Source organism: Tauraco erythrolophus, chromosome 3, assembly GCF_009769465.1.
Source record: "Tauraco erythrolophus isolate bTauEry1 chromosome 3, bTauEry1.pri, whole genome shotgun sequence".
Taxonomy (NCBI): Eukaryota; Metazoa; Chordata; class Aves; order Musophagiformes; family Musophagidae; genus Tauraco; species Tauraco erythrolophus.
The window spans coordinates 101,020,828-101,038,121 of NC_141467.1; the positions used below are offsets into that span (position 1 = coordinate 101,020,828).

A 17,294-nucleotide genomic window follows, 5' to 3' on the forward strand; every position below is an offset into this window, starting at 1 on the left:
AAGATACTGATTCAGAAGCCTTACTAGTAAAAAAACACAATTAACAAGTTTTTAATTTACAACTAACTTATCTCATATGGAAAAAAAAAAAAAGAATTACAAAAAAGATTCTTATTTCTCAGGAAATGAATATTTCTACCACCAGCCATATCAACATCATCCACTCAATCAAACTAGAGCATTCAAGACGTACTAAAAGGCCAATAAACCTTTACAGATTATGGAAAAGATGTATTCACATCCACTGATGTAACTCACGTGGGCAAAGCCTGACTTGACGTTGTGTATCTGTACTGGTTTTGGCTGGAATAAAGTTAAATTTCTTCCTAGCAGCTAGTATGGGGCTGTGTCTTGGATTTGTGCTGAAAACAGTGTTGATAACACAGGGATGTTTTTGTTATCGCTGAGTGGAGCTTACACAGCATCGAGGCTTTTTCTGCTTCTCACCCCACCAGTGAGTAGGCTGGGGGTGCACAAGAAGTTGGGAGAGGACACAGCTGGGACAGCTGACCCCAATGGACCAAAGGGATATTGTATGCCATATAACATCATGCTCACCAATAAAACTGGGACGGGGAGGCTGGTGGGGGGGCCGCTGTTCAGGGACTGGGCATTGGTCAGTTGGCGGTGATCAATTGTTTTTATTTGCATAACTTAATTTCTTGGGTTTTCTTTCTTTTTTTGTATCCTTACTTTTTTTAAAAAATATTATTATTTCTTTTGTTAATTATTAAACTTCTTTCATCTCAAGCCACAAGCTGCTTCTCACTTTTACCCTTCCAATTCTTCCCCCACCACCAGAGGAGGGGGGTGAGCGAGCGGCTTTGCGGTGCCTAGCTGCCGGTCAGGGTAAAACCACGACATTCTCAAGGCTGTCACTGACTTCTGCAGAGGATTACTGGAAGCTGAGTGAAGATGGCCAAAATGCCATTCTTTCAGTTGCCACGGTGTACTACTGGCTCCCCAAGGGCCAAAGCACTACTCTTCGGAAGATGGTATGAGAAGCTACCGCTGACGTAGTGGAAGGAATGATTCAACTCACAAAAACAATTCTCAGAGCTTTAAAGGAAGGGAATTTTAAGGAAGTGAAATTCATTTCAAGGAACAGGAAATTATTTTGATGGTTCCGGTGACCCACACATAGAAGCAAAAGAACTAGCAGCTAAATAAAATATGTATCAATTTTTGTGTAGGGCGCACAAAAAATTGTCTTCTTCTCCCTCAACCCACAGCACAAGTTGTCACATTTATGATCACTCATTAGATGTAAGTCTTTGTGCAACAGTTAGGATGGATTCTTCCACACCTCCAGTTTTGGTGCATGGTTCTGAAGCAAATCTCATCACAATCCTCACTTACTTGGGTTTGAAGAGCAATTTCAGTGCACACAAACTAGATTCTTTTTGGGGTAAACAAAACAAAATCAAAGACTTGATTTTGTCAGTGCTATTTAACTTCTTTATTGGTAACATGTACAGTGGGAGCAAGTGCACCCTCAGCAAGTTTGCAGATGACACCAAGCTGTGTGGTGTTGTGGACACGCTGGAGGGAAGGGATGCCATCCAGAGGGACCTCGACAGGCTGGAGAGGTGGGCCTTTGAGAACCTCATGAAGTTCAACAAGGCCAAGTGCAAGGTCCTGCACGTGGGTCGGGGCAATCCCAAGCACAAGTACAGGCTGGGCGGAGAATGGATTGAGAGCAGCCCTGAGGAGATGGACTTGGGAGTGCTGGTGGATGAGAAGCTCAACATGAGCCGGCAACGTGCGCTGGCAGCCCAGAAAGCCAACCGTGTCCTGGGCTGCATCCAAAGAAGCGTGGACAGCAGGTCAAGGGAGCAGATTCTGCCCCTCTACTCTGTTCTTGTGAGACCCCACCTAAAATACTGTGTTCAGCTCTGAGTCCCCAACACAAGACGGACATGGAGCTGCTGGAACGAGTCCAGAGGAGGGCCACGAAGATGATTCGAGGGCTGGAGCACCTCTGCTATGAAGACAGGCTGAGAGAGTTGGGGCTGTTCAGCGTGGAGAAGAGAAGGCTCCGGGGTGATCTTATTGCAGCTTTCCAGCACTTAAAGGGGACCTACGGGAAAGCTGGAGAGGGACTTTTTACAAGGGCGTGTAGTGATAGGACAAGGGGCAATGGCTTTAAACTGAAAGAGGGAAGATTTAGATTGGATATAAGGAAGAAATTCTTCACTGTGAGAGTGGTGAGGCAGTGGAACAGGTTGCCCAGAGAAGTTGCAGATGCCCCATCCCTGGCAGTGTTCAAGGCCAGGTTGGATGAGGCTTTGGGCAGCCTGGTGTAGTGGAGGGTGTCCCTGCCCATGGCAGGGGGTTGGAACTAGACGATCTTTGAGGTCCTTTCCAACCCAAACTATTTTGTGATTCTACGACTTCAATCCCAGAGTAACGTACTCCAACCCCTAACAGCGACATAATAGTCTGAACCAACAAGCAGCCCTTCAGACAAATTTGAATCACAAATGTGAAGGTGATATTTTACCCAGAGGGCCAGAATAAGTCAGGCCTCAGTTAAAATACTTGAGTCACGTCACAACATAATATAAGAGCTTTAGCACGAGTGCTGCTACGTACCAATCTATTCCTACTGCATCATCGTAACGTAGATACAGCCTTTAGTCACTAAATCCAGTCATTCTAAATAAGGAATTATAGTGAGATCACCAGGAAGTATAAGAACAGAAAAAAGCTTTGAGTGATCAGACTTTATATACTAGACATTTAAGACCAGGCATTTAGAGTTTCCTTACATGCAAGATCCAAATACAACGAAGCCCCTAATGCATTTTCAGAACCGGACAACTTGCAGTCTACCTAAATGAATCAAGGTGGCCAGTGATCCGATGGAACTACTCTTGGTCAATCAGATTACAGTTTCCAGCCACCTTCAGACAGCCAGGACAGATCAAGCAACCCTCAAGGGACAGTCTGAAAAATTTAAAAGCGAGAGACTAACAATGTGTTTTCCAATGTTGTATCTTTGCTCAAGTATTCTGCCAAAGCATTGAATATCCTGCTGTATCAGTTACTGGGGGAGAGGACAGGCAGGTGAGAACACTCTGCCTCTGCAAGGTAGCTTTACTAAGAATTAGTCAAAACTTACTGTGCATAAATATATTTATCCATGTGCAAACAGTAGCAAATTTTTTAATAGGTTACTGTTAAGAAACAGACATTAAAGTGACTTGCATAGGCTTATCAAAGTAAGAGAAATACATGATGCAAGAACTGTTCCATCTTTTAGATGGCATTATAGACAAGAACAACAAAGATAAGGCAACATGATGTCTCAAATTCATGCAACAGTAGTTCCAGTTGCACATGCCAAAGGTTTGTATTTTGATTATTAGCTTGTATGCTAATCTATGCATTTTCATAAAATGGCTTGAGTTAGAAGGGACATCTAAAGATCATCTAGGCCAAACAAACCCCACTTCACCTTCTTTTTTCACCTTCACTGTTGTTCTTTTCCAGGTTAGTTAGTTAATGACTTCTACATTAAAAAAAAACACAAACAAACAAAACCAAAACAAAACCAAAAAACCCACAGAAACATCCAAAAAAACAAAAAAACAAAAAAACAACAAACAAACAAACAAATACAACAAAAAACAGACCCTGAGAGCAACCAGAGCATGAAGGGAACATGTTCACACTGTACTACTTTGAAATGCATGCAGAATTAGCCTCGTTTTCCTCACTGTTAGAAAACTTCTTTTAGTGTCCATGAACATGCAAACTAAGACTGTGTATTAATATTAAATATTAAATCATATGTTTTCCATGCAGGTCCACTGCAGAAACATCAATCAGCAGCATCTAACTGATAAAAACAAATCAGAAGAGGTAAGTCTGAATAGGGTAGCTACAAATGAGAAGACAATCATATGAGTTATTATATGACTATCCTGGAAAACACATCAGCTAAACTTAGTATTTTATTGATATTCAACTAAAATTAAAAAAAACCTTTTTATCTGATAATATATTCTTCTCATAATATAAGCTGCATTCCATCATGCAGTAATCTAGACCTTGAAGACCAAGGAAAAGGAAGGGAGATGAGAGCACAAAAGAATTTTGTATGGGCTAATAGATATTTTATTTCTAACTTGCACAAGAAATAACAAGGTAGCAAACCATCAAACTTACCAGCCTAGGATTTGAGGCAATAATACAATAAAATATTCAAGCCAGCTTGCCAACAAAACTCACCACGAATATATTTGATCACAGGCTTTGAAATCCACTCTTTTTTAATGAAAATAAAGAAGTTTTACCCGAAGAAAAATACACTTTTCAAACTGATGAATGATTTTCACCAGTTCTATATTTAGAACAAAAGTTGACACTGATTGGTGCATAAAACTGCAAAGAAAAACATGAAAAGAACCAAGCATGAAAAATTGTATGGCATTAGTCAGATTTTCCCAAGAAAGGAATTTTCTTTGAGAAAAGAATAGATAATACCTAAAAAACATCATGGATGAATAACGCCTTTTGTAATTGTTTTATCCTTTACAACCCATTCCATTTTTATTGTCTTAGGAAAACAAAAAAACAAAGACAAAGGCTAGTTTAAAGCTTTTCTCTGGGGAAGAGGGAATTTTTAAATCTCTATGTTGTACTTGCCAAAGGAAGTATGATAGCAAAGCAAACATTTTTGGATATTAGGAAAAAATTTTTTACCATGAGAGTTGTAGAACACTGGAACAGGTTGCCCAGAGAGGTGGTGGATGCTCCATCCCTGGAGACGTTCAAGGCCAGGTTGGACAAGGCCCTGAGCAACCTGATCTAGTTGGAGATATCCCTGTTCCTTGCAGGGGGGTTGGACTAGATGACCTTTGAAGGTCCCTTCCAGCCCTAACCATTCTATGATTCTATGATTGATTCTGCACTCAAACTGGGCATACAACACAGAGCCCCGTGCCAGGCACTGTGTTATACTTCAAACAACTCACCTCTTCACAACTTTCACTACTAAAGGGGACTTCTCTGACAGAGTACCAAAAAGAAATTAACATTCTGCTGCTGGCAATTGTTTTTTAAAAATTATATAGCGTTTTCTGCTCTTTGACCAGGCAGAAAAGGTGATTAAACATTGTCCAGCTCCTCTGTAATACATTAAACAGTCACCACAGATCTGTTAAAGGACTCAGAAATCTGCAGAACTTGATGGCAGAATAAAACAGGTAATTGAAAAATGTGGAGCATCAATGAATCAGTTCACAAGAAGTTTTAAATTACTTGATATTTATATTTTTTGAGACTTCAACTGTTTTATTTTCTCTCACGAAGTTTAGAGATTTCAACATGCTAAACTCTCCAGAGTTTTCTTTTGTCAATCCATACTGTCAAACAGCTTGAGCAGCCTTTCACTATAAAACGAACAATTGTGTTTCTGTTCTGTCCAGAAATCTTCCTAATTTCTAGAATCCACATTGAATATTTCCATGGTAACAACACATGACCAATACTTTTTCCATGGTAACTGCAAAACACAGCTTGCCTTTCCAACCTCGCAGTCACTGCTGTCACAACAGAGCAAAATCTCTTAGCGGCATTTCCTCTCTTTCCTCAAATGTTAAGTAAATTGTCAATTTAACTTCATTAGCCACTCTCACAGTATGCTGTAGAGAAGAATCCCACACAATTTCATATTTGAACGAGGCAAAGTTTATTAAGGGAGTTAAACTGGTAGATTTACAACCCGATGACTAAGCACTGAAGAAGCAGCTGCCATGGGGCAGCTTCGTTCTCGTTCTAATAGAATCATAGAATCATAGAATGGTTTGGGTTGGAAGGGACCTCAAAGATCATCCAGTTCCAACCCCCTGCCATGGGCAGGGAAACCCTCCACTACACCAGGTTGCCCAAAGCTTCATTCAACCTGGCCTTGAACACTTCCAGGGATGGGGCAGCCACAACTTCTATTGGCAACCTGTTCCAGTGCCTCACCACCCTCAGTGTAAAAAATGTCTTCCTTATAGCCAATCTAATCTAAATCTCCCCTCTTTCAGTTTAAAGCCATTGCCCCTTGTCCTATCTCTACACACCCTTGTAAAAAATCCCTTTCCAGTTTTCCTGTAGGCCCCCTTTAAGTACTGGAAGGCTGCGATAAGATCAACCCAGAACCTTCTCTTCTCCAGGCTGAACAGCCCCAACTTTCTCAGGCTGTCTTCATAGGAGAGGCGCTCCAGCCCTGGGATCATCAAATACACAACTAACACACAACTCCCTCGTAATGCCGTGTTGTACAACAGCCACTGGCCTGATCCAGGTGACAAAAACACACACGCTTTTCAACAGCTGCATCACAACTACGGTGCTCTCAAACTCTGTGGCACAGAAACCCTTTAATAACCTTACCGCTGAAGCCAGGACATCACAGAAGTTTGTCTGTATTCCAAGGCAGTCTACAGATAACTGGCAATGTCACATGAGATGCAAAAGAGCAAAATATTTTAGGTTAAACTGCTTCTTCTCTGCAGAAGAAATGGGGAGTGAACACGCAGCTTGTGGGGGTGGGAGTGAGGAGCATGTTTGGCCTTTAGTCCAAGGTTAACCACCGCGTATTAAAAAAACACAAAAAATATTACATAGTAGATTTTTTCTTACATGAGTTTTTTAACAGTATGAAATAATAACCCAAGAGATATGCAAGAGTTTTTGCCAAGTACACAACTTGAGCATAAAATATGAAAACTAAATGCCCCCTCAACCCATTTGTTTATTTTGTCAATCCATTGCCTGATATAAATTTCAAAACAAAAAGCCTCTTGGTAGGCAACCTCTCCTAAGAATACAGTAACCGTTTTGAAGTACTTTCAGTATGCAGAAAAAAGAAAAAAAAAAAAAAATCAAGACAGGAGAGAGAGTACTTGCCAAACTAGAATACACCTTTTCTTCCTTAGAAAAAAAGAACAATTTTGTATTCTGGTAAAAGTAGGCAGAATTCTAGAAACTTGCTGTCTGCAGCAACAGAGAGAGGAATAACACAGAGTTTCAGGCAATATCGCCCACTTCACCCTTCACACTCCTGATGGGCACTGAGATGCAGTTCCTTCCCTCTCTCAAAAACGTTCCAGGAGAGACCACAGGTAGCACGACTCCGGGCAAAGTTACTACAAATGCATCAACTCTCCGGCTCCCAGGAGCAGGGGAGAGATGACGTGTAGCAGAATAAGCACTTCTCTGAGACTCCATTACATCTGAAGAGGATGGTAATAATAGTTAACAGCAAATGCAGTATCACTAAGGATTCCTTCCTGAGGTTGGTGAACTAACTAAACTAGAATTGGAAGTTAAATTTAGAATAAGGGTGAATATAACGCAAGGGAGCAAATTAAGTGCAAAGAAATGCATAATCAAAGGCTAGAGATTATTTACACACACCACATTAGATGCTAAATTGAAGTACCTCAGCAAGGAAATAGTGTAACGGGATGGCAGGTCAAGTAGCCTGGATGTGCTAATCATAAATTTATTGGTATTTGCCTCATGACTGTCTTTCCTATTTACACTGTAAAGATCTGGGGCCTAAAGTACGTCTTACTACATGTTTGTACAGTGGCTGGTACAACTGATACAGGCTAATTCCTATGGCACTTATATACTGTTTAAAAAAAAAAAAACGCCCTACCAGTCAAATTTTAAAACAAGATTATTTATCTGAATTAAACGGCAGCTGGAAGAGAAAAAGGCACCTTATCTTCTGTAAGCACTAAAGCTTGAATTCAAGAAGTCTGTAAGAAAAGTTCTCAAAATGTTAAGAATGTTTTTAAAGTAACAGGGTGATGAATTTATGGAGAACACAGAAGAATTTGTAGTTTAAAAAAAAAAAACTAATTTACTCAGATTAACAGTGGAACAAAAATTAAAACCGACATCTTCAAACTGCTGGGACAAAAAACTTCTTAGAAATGAAGTCACTTTGAAAAAACATTCTGAATGATTAAATGTAATAAAGGCAACTAAGCACAGTAACATGTAAATGATCATACTGAAATACCTCTGAGGACTTTCATCATCATCATCAGTAATACAATTATCCTAATAGAGTCCTCTAGGCTGCTTAGTTTTTCAGAAGAGCTGTCAAGACTACGTTGAAATTCAAAACCAGGTATCTTACTAACAAATAAATACATTGTTTATACACTATTTCAGTGCAGGAACGTTTTTAAGGAGATAAAATATAGCCATTTAAGCAGAAAAGCAACAAAGTGAGTATGAAACAGACAATGGCCTTGCACACCAATATTAAAAAATATTCAAGAGCACTGCTTTTAGAAATATGCTATTATTTCTCTGCAACCTTTCCTCCCCCAGAGAAGGGAAGGAGAGGCTTAAAGTATAGATTTCCTTCTCTCTTAGCATGTAATTAATTAGTTCCTTTGATGAGTTTATGAATTTAAATATTCTCACACCTGTCTTTAGGTTCCCTACACTGAATGAATGAACACTAACATTTTACATAATGAAGTACTCATTGTAGATTAATTCATTAACTTTGCAAAACATTATTCCCAAGTAACAGAGGCTTTTTTAAGACTGCTTTCCACTGACAATTTTCCATTTATAATTCAATCCAGAAGGCACAGTTGCTGTTCTTTTCCCATTTAGTGTCAGGGAAATACTGGATTTCATAAATTAAAGTAGAATGACTGGGAGGATAATTGATTATGCTTATAATGTGAGCGTCCTGTTGACCTCCTTGATTTAACAGGTGATGGAGACCTTACTGCTAAATTGCCTTAAGCCTGGCTGTACCAAGCAGATAGTGTGCTTGCTCCTGTCCTACCTAGTGCAACAATCTTGGAATCAAATCGAGCACACCTGACCAGAGAACCAAGAACATACGTAGAAGGAACCCTGAACCACCCAGCTGAGGGACACAAGATCCAAAAATTCATTAGCATTTGCAGCAAACAGATCTCCTGCAGGAAACCTCTGAATATCGGTCAACTGCCTTCAAGACTTAAGTGTGGTCATCTTATTCCTAATTAACAAAGCGTCTCTAGAACATCTGCCCAGCTGTTCAAAGTGTTTGCAAAGTAATTAATTCCAAAGATAATAAACCAAGGCAAACTAGATTGTGACAAGAATCTTAAACGACGTGCTTTAATGAGAGGCACAATCTCCTGCAGTGTTGCCTGGCATCTTATTAGGCTGTATGTGCATAAACCCCATTCCCAGCATGGAAGCCTATACAACGGACAGAATGGCAAGTTTCTGACATCACAGCCAAGATCTTACAAAACTTAATGACTGGGCACTAAAACGTCAAATGAAATTCAATATAAATAAATGGGATAAAACAACCCTAATCTTATATGTGAATTAAGGGGCTCTCAGCACACAATACTGCCGAGGAGCAAGATCCTGGAGCTTTGGTTCACAGATTCCTGAATCTATGAACTCAATGTTCAGCAACAGTCAAAAAAGCAAATGACAAATGATGCATTATTGCATTATTATAAGGAAGGGAACAGAAAACCAAATAAAGAGCATCATTGGTCACTACAGAAATACATAAATCACTTTTCAAATAGTGCCTACAGCCTACCTCAAACATCCAGAACTGAAAGGGTTCCAAAGGGACAACAAGGTTGATCAATGCATGGAACTGTTTCCGTAACAGGGACAACTAAGCCAGTTAGAAATCTTCAGTCTGTGAGAGAGACCACTGTGGCAATAACATGAAGAAATGTATAAAATCATGAGTGATTTTACTCAAGAACCAGGTAACATCAGAAGGACATCAGCAGGTGCAAAGCTGCTAGAAGTAATTCAGCTATGATTCTTCTCACCACAGTGTGCCATACAGCGTTGACTGAGAGAATGAAGAATTTTATCAATGAGAAACTCACTAAGGATGGCTAACAATGCCCACAAACAGAGGGACCTTATCAGGCTCCGGAAGCTCCTGAGCTAACAAGAGTTGCAGCCCAAAATCCTAAAGGAAAGCAGCACGTACGTTCATGATTCTCCCTATATCCTACCACAGGCATCTGCTCTTAGCCACTATCACAGCCAGGATATTGGACTAGACGGTCATTGATCTGATCCTGTACAGCCACTCGTGTGTTTTTGCTTCCTTTAATCTAGAAGAACATCTAACATTTTTCCTTACGAGATAGTATACCATCAACACACAAGAATTAGATCAGCAATTTTGATCGATAACTTAGTTTACTTTCCAATTGGATAAGTGTATCATCAGAAACATCAGTAATTTATCCTTTCTGTACTATGTCCTTACTACAAACAGCGTAAAAGGAAACAATTTCAGCAGCAAATGAAAAGAGATCAAAGTAACAGATGCCCTGCTAAGGGCATTACTTTTAAAAGACAGAAGTATTTTGATCATCATTGTAAATCTGGTCTTCAAAAGAAAAAGGTACCGTAGCTACCATATGATTAAAAGTCATGTCATAGTTGCCATTGATTTTTCTCACTCTTTACTGTCCTTCACTTCAGGATCCTACCTGCCTCTTTAGAAAATACGATATTTGTAAAGTTAAAAGCAATATAGAAAAATTACAGTAGCAAGTAAACATGTCAATGTACTTAGCATCTCTAACAATCCTTTCAAAGTACACCCCGTGTGCAGCACCCAAGGACCAAAGTTCTAAAGAAACACTAAGGGATTCTACTCCTTTATCATCAATGAATCAAAAAAGGTTGAATTGCTTCCAGGCTTCAGTTACACAACATTTCAAAGCAGCTGTAGGCAGAAAAAACAACGTAAAAATGTCATTCCAAGATTTCGTTTGCATGCGGTCCCATAAAAGAAAGGTACAGGTGAAAAAAGCGGAGGCCCAAATCCACTGTCTCACAACAACGAGAAGTAAGTATGTTACCTTCTCCTTCTATAGCATATTTTGTTTGTATGTTATTTCATCTGAAAAACTGCTGGGCACGTGCAGCTTCACAGCACCTTTAAAGCCTCTTGGAGACAGGGCAAATGAAGGAAACTATACACGTATATTTGGAAGTTACAAAAATGAAACGAGCAGAACTGGCACTAACGACACTAATAGCTAGCTTTTAAAATATTGACTTTCACAATTATTTTTCAAGTCATATTGATTATATTGATCAAGCTCCTTCTCATTTCCATGCCTCTGATGTCTTTCCTATTAACGTTAAGCTGTTGACAAATAAAAGTTAAGTTTCCGAAGTTCAATTTAAATTTTGAATAAACTGGCCTATACCCTTTCCATACAATGTAATAGATTAGTTGAATTATGATCTAATGAAAGTTCTTATAAAATAAGCAAGAGGCCATTGGAATTTCCATGGAAAAGAGAGATCATCCGTGGGATACATGAGGACCAAGAGTTCAGGGATCTTTAATGCAGTACCATCTGCTCCTGAAATAGTAAAATCATCCTACACTTAGCGTCGGATCTGCTCCCCCACCAGCCCAGTTCTGTGAATTTGTAGCACAAATCCGTGCTGTATGGAATTACATTTCCTACCAAGGCCATTTCTCAAAGCCTCAGTTCCTTGGCACCTGTGTTTTCACAATAATATCAGGGCATATTCTTCCTCCACCATCAGCTTCTTCAAAAAGTTCTAAAGTAAACTTTACTGTAGCAACACCGTGGGCTTTGTGCAGTTAAAGCCTAAAATAATTATATAATTGATGCATTTTACACCAGGGAGGTTTAAAAAACAAAGAAGTCTCTTAATCTTTACTAACAATTAATATAATTTCTGTTTAAATGCATTTGCAAGATAACTCACAGAACTCATTCCTGTTCAACTTGAAATAAGCTATTCATATAATTTTGTTGTATTTTTTCTATACTGAAAATATGTACTTTTTAAAGATTAATTATACTTACAATGCCCACCTGCAACTGGATCCTGGGAAACAGTCCAAATAATAATGATACTTTTTTTTTTTTAATATTGGAATATCTTGTTTTGTCAAGTTAATTGAATCAGTGTAAATATATCAGGCAATTGAAAAAATACAGAGTATAGCAACTACTCCAGTGAGACTGTGTGTTTATTACAAAAAGGAAATCCTTATTACAAGTATCTGGTACTTGTAATTCCAGATAATTCTAATACAAACAAGCATTGGGGGGAGGGTTTATTCAAAAGACACTATGAGTTTAAGCACATGAAACTTTCTATACAGTACAAGTATTAGAAGGATTATGCCCTACATCTCACTACGTCACTTCTGGCAAAACTACAGTCAGAATTCTACAATCTTGGATGCCTAAATGATGAACTTAACATTATTTCTCTTTAAAACTCATTGATGTTTGCAAATTGTCTTTATCTTCATAAGATAAGGATACAAACAGACACATCAAAAACACTTGGTCAGGAAAGATTTAAAAAGATAGCAGGGCAAGGTCTGCTGATGGGAAAGTCTGGTCAGATTATCACGTCCATAGTTGTCACAAAAATTCAGTCTTCAATCCATACAGCTCATTGAACAGTTGTCTTTGCATTACAGGACACAAATACGAAAATACCCAGCCACATCATACCCCGTGTTACAACAAATGGCACAACAATCGGATAAGTGTTTCTCAGAAGCACACACAACCCTCCTAAGGAAGGAGAAACTAAAAACTCACCATCACTGAGATCTTGCAGAAGGTTTTCTTGGCATGAAAAGTCCAGCTTCACTTTAATGCTTACAGTAAGCGTTGCAGTCTTTCCAGGTTTTAGAGGAAACTGGGAGAGGGTATCTTCTAGCTTCCAACTCAAGAAGTCCCCATACAGCTTCTCTGTATCAATATCAGGAAAAAATTCATGAGCATAACCACTTTAATAAAGAAGTTCTTTAATAAAGAACTGTTGTACAGAGTATTAACTGACTTGTCATCTTCTGTTTATATTCTAAAACATTCCAAATTAAGCACTAAAAATTAACACGACACTAGAAAGATACCAGAGAGGTTACTGACATTGACCTGGAAGCATGTAGATCACAAAGCTCAAAATCTGACTCTCAGAGAAGAACACTACCAGAAGAAAAATATCGCTCAATAGGCAGCATTAAATATAAACTTTGAATACTCAAGAACACAGCCTGAAGGGGATCCTGAAAGTTCATATAGTTTTGAACCATACAGACTCCAACTTAGGAAACGGCACATGAATCCAGAAATTTCATCAAAATATTACACTAAAATAAAGCAGTTACCATTCTGAAACACAATGCAGAAGGCTTGGAAGACTATTGGCTTTCATTTTTTTATAAAACAAAGTCCTTTCTTAAAACTGAGAAGCCCAAAGCATACAAGACTCAAATATTAAAGATGCTGTCAGACACGATAGTTTGTCTTAAGATTGGAGAAATTATAGATCATTGGTCCATATGAGATATGCCATCTGTAATTATTAGCTCCTCTGCCTTAAGCCGAAAGTGCCAGAAGGTAACATGAGGGGAAAAAAAAAAAAAAAAAAAACCAACACCACAAAACCAGTATTTACTGTTCATCAATACATTGAGATACTTTATCCAGTTATTACATCTCCTTATTAGTCTAGTAACATCAAAAGATCCATCTTGAAATAAAGAGGAGCAGAGGGTTAAGCCTACTTCAGGAAGAAGGGTGAGCTAGTTACATGTTGTTTCAAGCTCTTAAGTATGCCTAAAGCGAAAGTCAAGGACATTTAAGTACCTTCACCAGAAGAAATCAAAAAAGTGATAGTCTACAAACTTTACACAAGAGCAAATAGGTTTTTTTAGAATGACAGAAAAGGTTGCTACGTATTAGAATGGCACAATAACACAGTGACTTCTTCCTGAATTAATCTTACTTCAGATAGTAAACAGACACAAGAAATATCTGCCAATATCATATTTCTTTTCTGCACTTGCTGATTGATCCGGGGAGAACAGGGGATCAATCAATCTCTCAGTGCTTCACTTCTATCCATTGCACAGGATGGAGTTCCCACTGCAGAGGATGGAGTTAATTTGCTTTATAGCAGTCTGTATGGTGCCATGTTTTGGATTTGTGCCTAAACCAGCTTTTTGGCTACTGCTGCAGAGTACTTGCAGGGCATCAAGGCTTTCCCTTTTCTCACTCTGCCTTGCCAGCAAGTAGAAGGCAACACAACCAGGACAGCCTGAGCCAAACTGACCAAAGGGATATTCCATGCTGTAAAACATCATTTTGTTTTCATTTCTTCTTCCTCTTTCTTTTGCTTATCAAACAATCTTTATCTCTACCCATGAGTTTTCTCACTTTTGCCCTTCTGATTCTCCTCCCCAACCCACTGGAGGAGAGGATGGGGGGAAGTGAGCGAGGAACTGGGTGGGGCTTAGGTTCTGGCTGGGGTAAACCCAACATATCCATAAATTCACTAATATTTGCAAGACCATATAATACTAAACACTGTGGAAAAGTCTATTAATACATGAAATGAGCTTGACGGTTTGACTGGCAGCAACCTAAAAATATATTTATTAATTTATTGTAGCAAAGCATACTATCTCCAAAGCACACTGAGGAACTGCAGCCTTTCAGCACTTAAAGGGGGCCTGCAGGAAAGCTGGAGAGGGACTTTTTACAAGGACGTGTAGTGATAGGACAAGGGGCAATGGCTTTAAACTGAAAGAGGGGAGATTTAGGTTAGATATAAGGAAGAAATTTTTCACTCTGAGGGTGGTGAGGCACTGGAACAGGTTGCCCAGAGAAGTTGTGGCTGCCCCATCCCTGGCAGTGTTCAAGGCCAGGTTGGATGAGGCTTTGGGCAACCTGGTGTAGTGGAGGGTGTCCCTGCCCATGGCAGGGGTGTTGGAACGAGATGAGGTCTTTGAGCTCCCTTCCACCCCAATCTATTCTATGATTCTATGATTCTAACTCTTCTAAAGGCTCATTTAAACACCATTTGAGCACGGCTTTGCATAACACGGAGACCACTGGAAGTCACACAGTCCGTCCCTACTTCATACCAGCCGACTGTATTTCAGAGCAAGGTAGTGTACTGGCATTTCAGAGCCTTTCCAAAACCATCATCTAAGATCCATGTGTGAGAACACAGCGTGGGAAGACTGCCTTAACAACTACAATCTAGAATTACGGATCTTTCAAAAAAAGTATTTAGAATTCCAGTCTAAAATTTAATTTGCACAGAAAGAAAAGCATCGGGGGAAAGGGGAGTGGGGAGAGAATATTTTTCCATTAACTCCTACCTAAACAATAACTGCTTTGCCTCAGATATATTTTTCTCACAGACTATCAATTCTTGTCTTGTGTCCTTCCACATCAATCAATACTACAGACTTCTCTAGAAGAACAAAGATGAGGTAAAAATAAAAAATCCTGCTAATAATTGTTTCCTTAAAATCACCTCCACTTCATCTAATGATTTACCTGTACCCATATCAGTGCTCTGATGTTCTTCTGTTTTCAAAAGTAGTTTAACAAGCACAGCAACCTCTATCCCTTTTTCCTGATACATAAAAACTTAATATGCTAAAGAGATGTTTTTCTTCAGTGCAAGCAAAGAAGAACGACATCCCAAGCACTTGAGTGCATCTTCAGTTTAATGAACAAATTGTTTCCAAAATGTATTTTCATTATGTGGGAGGTATTAAGAGCAAAAAGACCTTGCAAGTGAGAACAGCCCTTGCAGATACTCTCTAATTTAACACCTGTAATTACAAGACAAGGTTTGAAGCTCAAGCTAAAAGTTAAACGGTAGAGAAAAATGTAGTTTGTATTTATTTATCATTGATTTAGAGTTCAAGGTTTTCTTCCCCTTGTTCAGTAATCATTATTACAGCAAATTACACTATCCACGGGGATTCAAATCTTTCAGTTCAGTGGGAAAGACTCTTATTTGGGGCATGGCTGCATTCAGTTGTTTCTAGAGTCCAAAATTTGTGTTTAGGAAATAACTGAAGTCAAAAATGACTTTCAGTCAAAAGTTTAAATTAGTAACTTGTTTTATCATTTTACTGGATACCAAATAACTAAAATCATAACAAATATCATATAAGAACTTACCCACAATCTAACTTTGGGTTACCCTAAATCAATCTCTTAACAGATTTTAAGGTCTGCAAATAAAAAAATCCACATTGGCATTTTGCATATAGAAACTCCATAGAATCTAAGTGTTTTGAGATCAGAAGAACCATTTCTCAACTCTCCTGGAATTCTTAAATTTCCAGGTAAATCTGGCTTTTTGTTTTGTCTCTCATTTTCCCAATTGCACCTCTTTCAAAAGACGCGTGAATGGTTTACTTCAATGTAAGCACATCTATAAAATTATTTCCTGAAATAACTCTTTGTTTGAGTATTTAACTTTACGTGGCTATTAAAAACACTACGAGAAGCCATAATCTGTTTGTATATTCCCACCATCACGAATCAATGCCATCGTATAGAACAACATGTATTAGGACTGCTACCATTTTTCTCAAAATTATTTGCTCTTAAGGTAAGCAATGAACAAACAAAACCATAAAATGATGAATTTAAGAATGACTTAACTTACATAGGAACAAATTCAAGTTAGACTAGCAATGTGTATTTAGTATTTGGTATATTTTAACATTAATATCTCAATTGCATAGATTGCAAACGTGTAGAATTTCTAAATTACCAATATTTTTTTTTTCTCTTCATAAAATGCTTTATAGGACACCAGTGTAGATAAAGACATTTCTTTCAATAACAATGTTTAGAGTTATCTGCATTAAATTGTTCTGCAAATTATATCCACCACTTGATCAGATCCATTTCCAGACAGTTAATCTTGACTAGGTTTCAAAATAATGTAATAATGTGAAAGGCAAGAAACTCAAAAGGACCTAACAAAATCAAGTGAGTAGACAAAGAGATGGACTTCAACATACATAAAATCAAAACAAAGCATCTTGGGAAAGAAAAAAAAATGAGCCAAGCCTGGTATGTTGAACTTAGAACTGGCAGTTACAACTCCAGAAAGAAACCCCAGAGTCACTCACCACTGATGGTCCTCTGGAATCACCATTTTAGTGAACAGTAAAAGTGAAAAAAACAAAAAAAAAGTTGGTCATCATTAGAAAGGATACCAGAGCAAGTCAAAGAGGGGCATTTCGCCACTGCATAAAAAACCCTGATGTGCTCACATCTTCAGTGTTATTTGCAGTTCTGATCACGGTACTGCAAGAAGGACATATTAGTGCTAAAGACAGCCTAAAGATGGGTAAATAAAATGATCAAGGGAGTGGAGCAGCTACCATGTGAGTAGAGACCAAAAATGCTGAGACTCTTCAGTTTGAACAAAAGGCTGAGGAA

At 38.6% G+C, this 17,294-nt stretch overlaps 1 protein-coding gene across 1 annotated transcript in view; it reads right to left on the reverse strand.

Moving 5' to 3' along the window:
* The window catches only part of TRAPPC9 (trafficking protein particle complex subunit 9), a 535,580-nt gene that overhangs the window by 419,063 nt on the left and 99,223 nt on the right, over nt 1-17,294 (reverse strand). Inside the window, exon 17 of the mRNA XM_086609585.1 lies at nt 12,627-12,779. Within this exon, the coding sequence (XP_086465711.1) occupies nt 12,627-12,779 (153 nt within the window). The remainder of the gene's footprint in view (nt 1-12,626; nt 12,780-17,294) is intronic.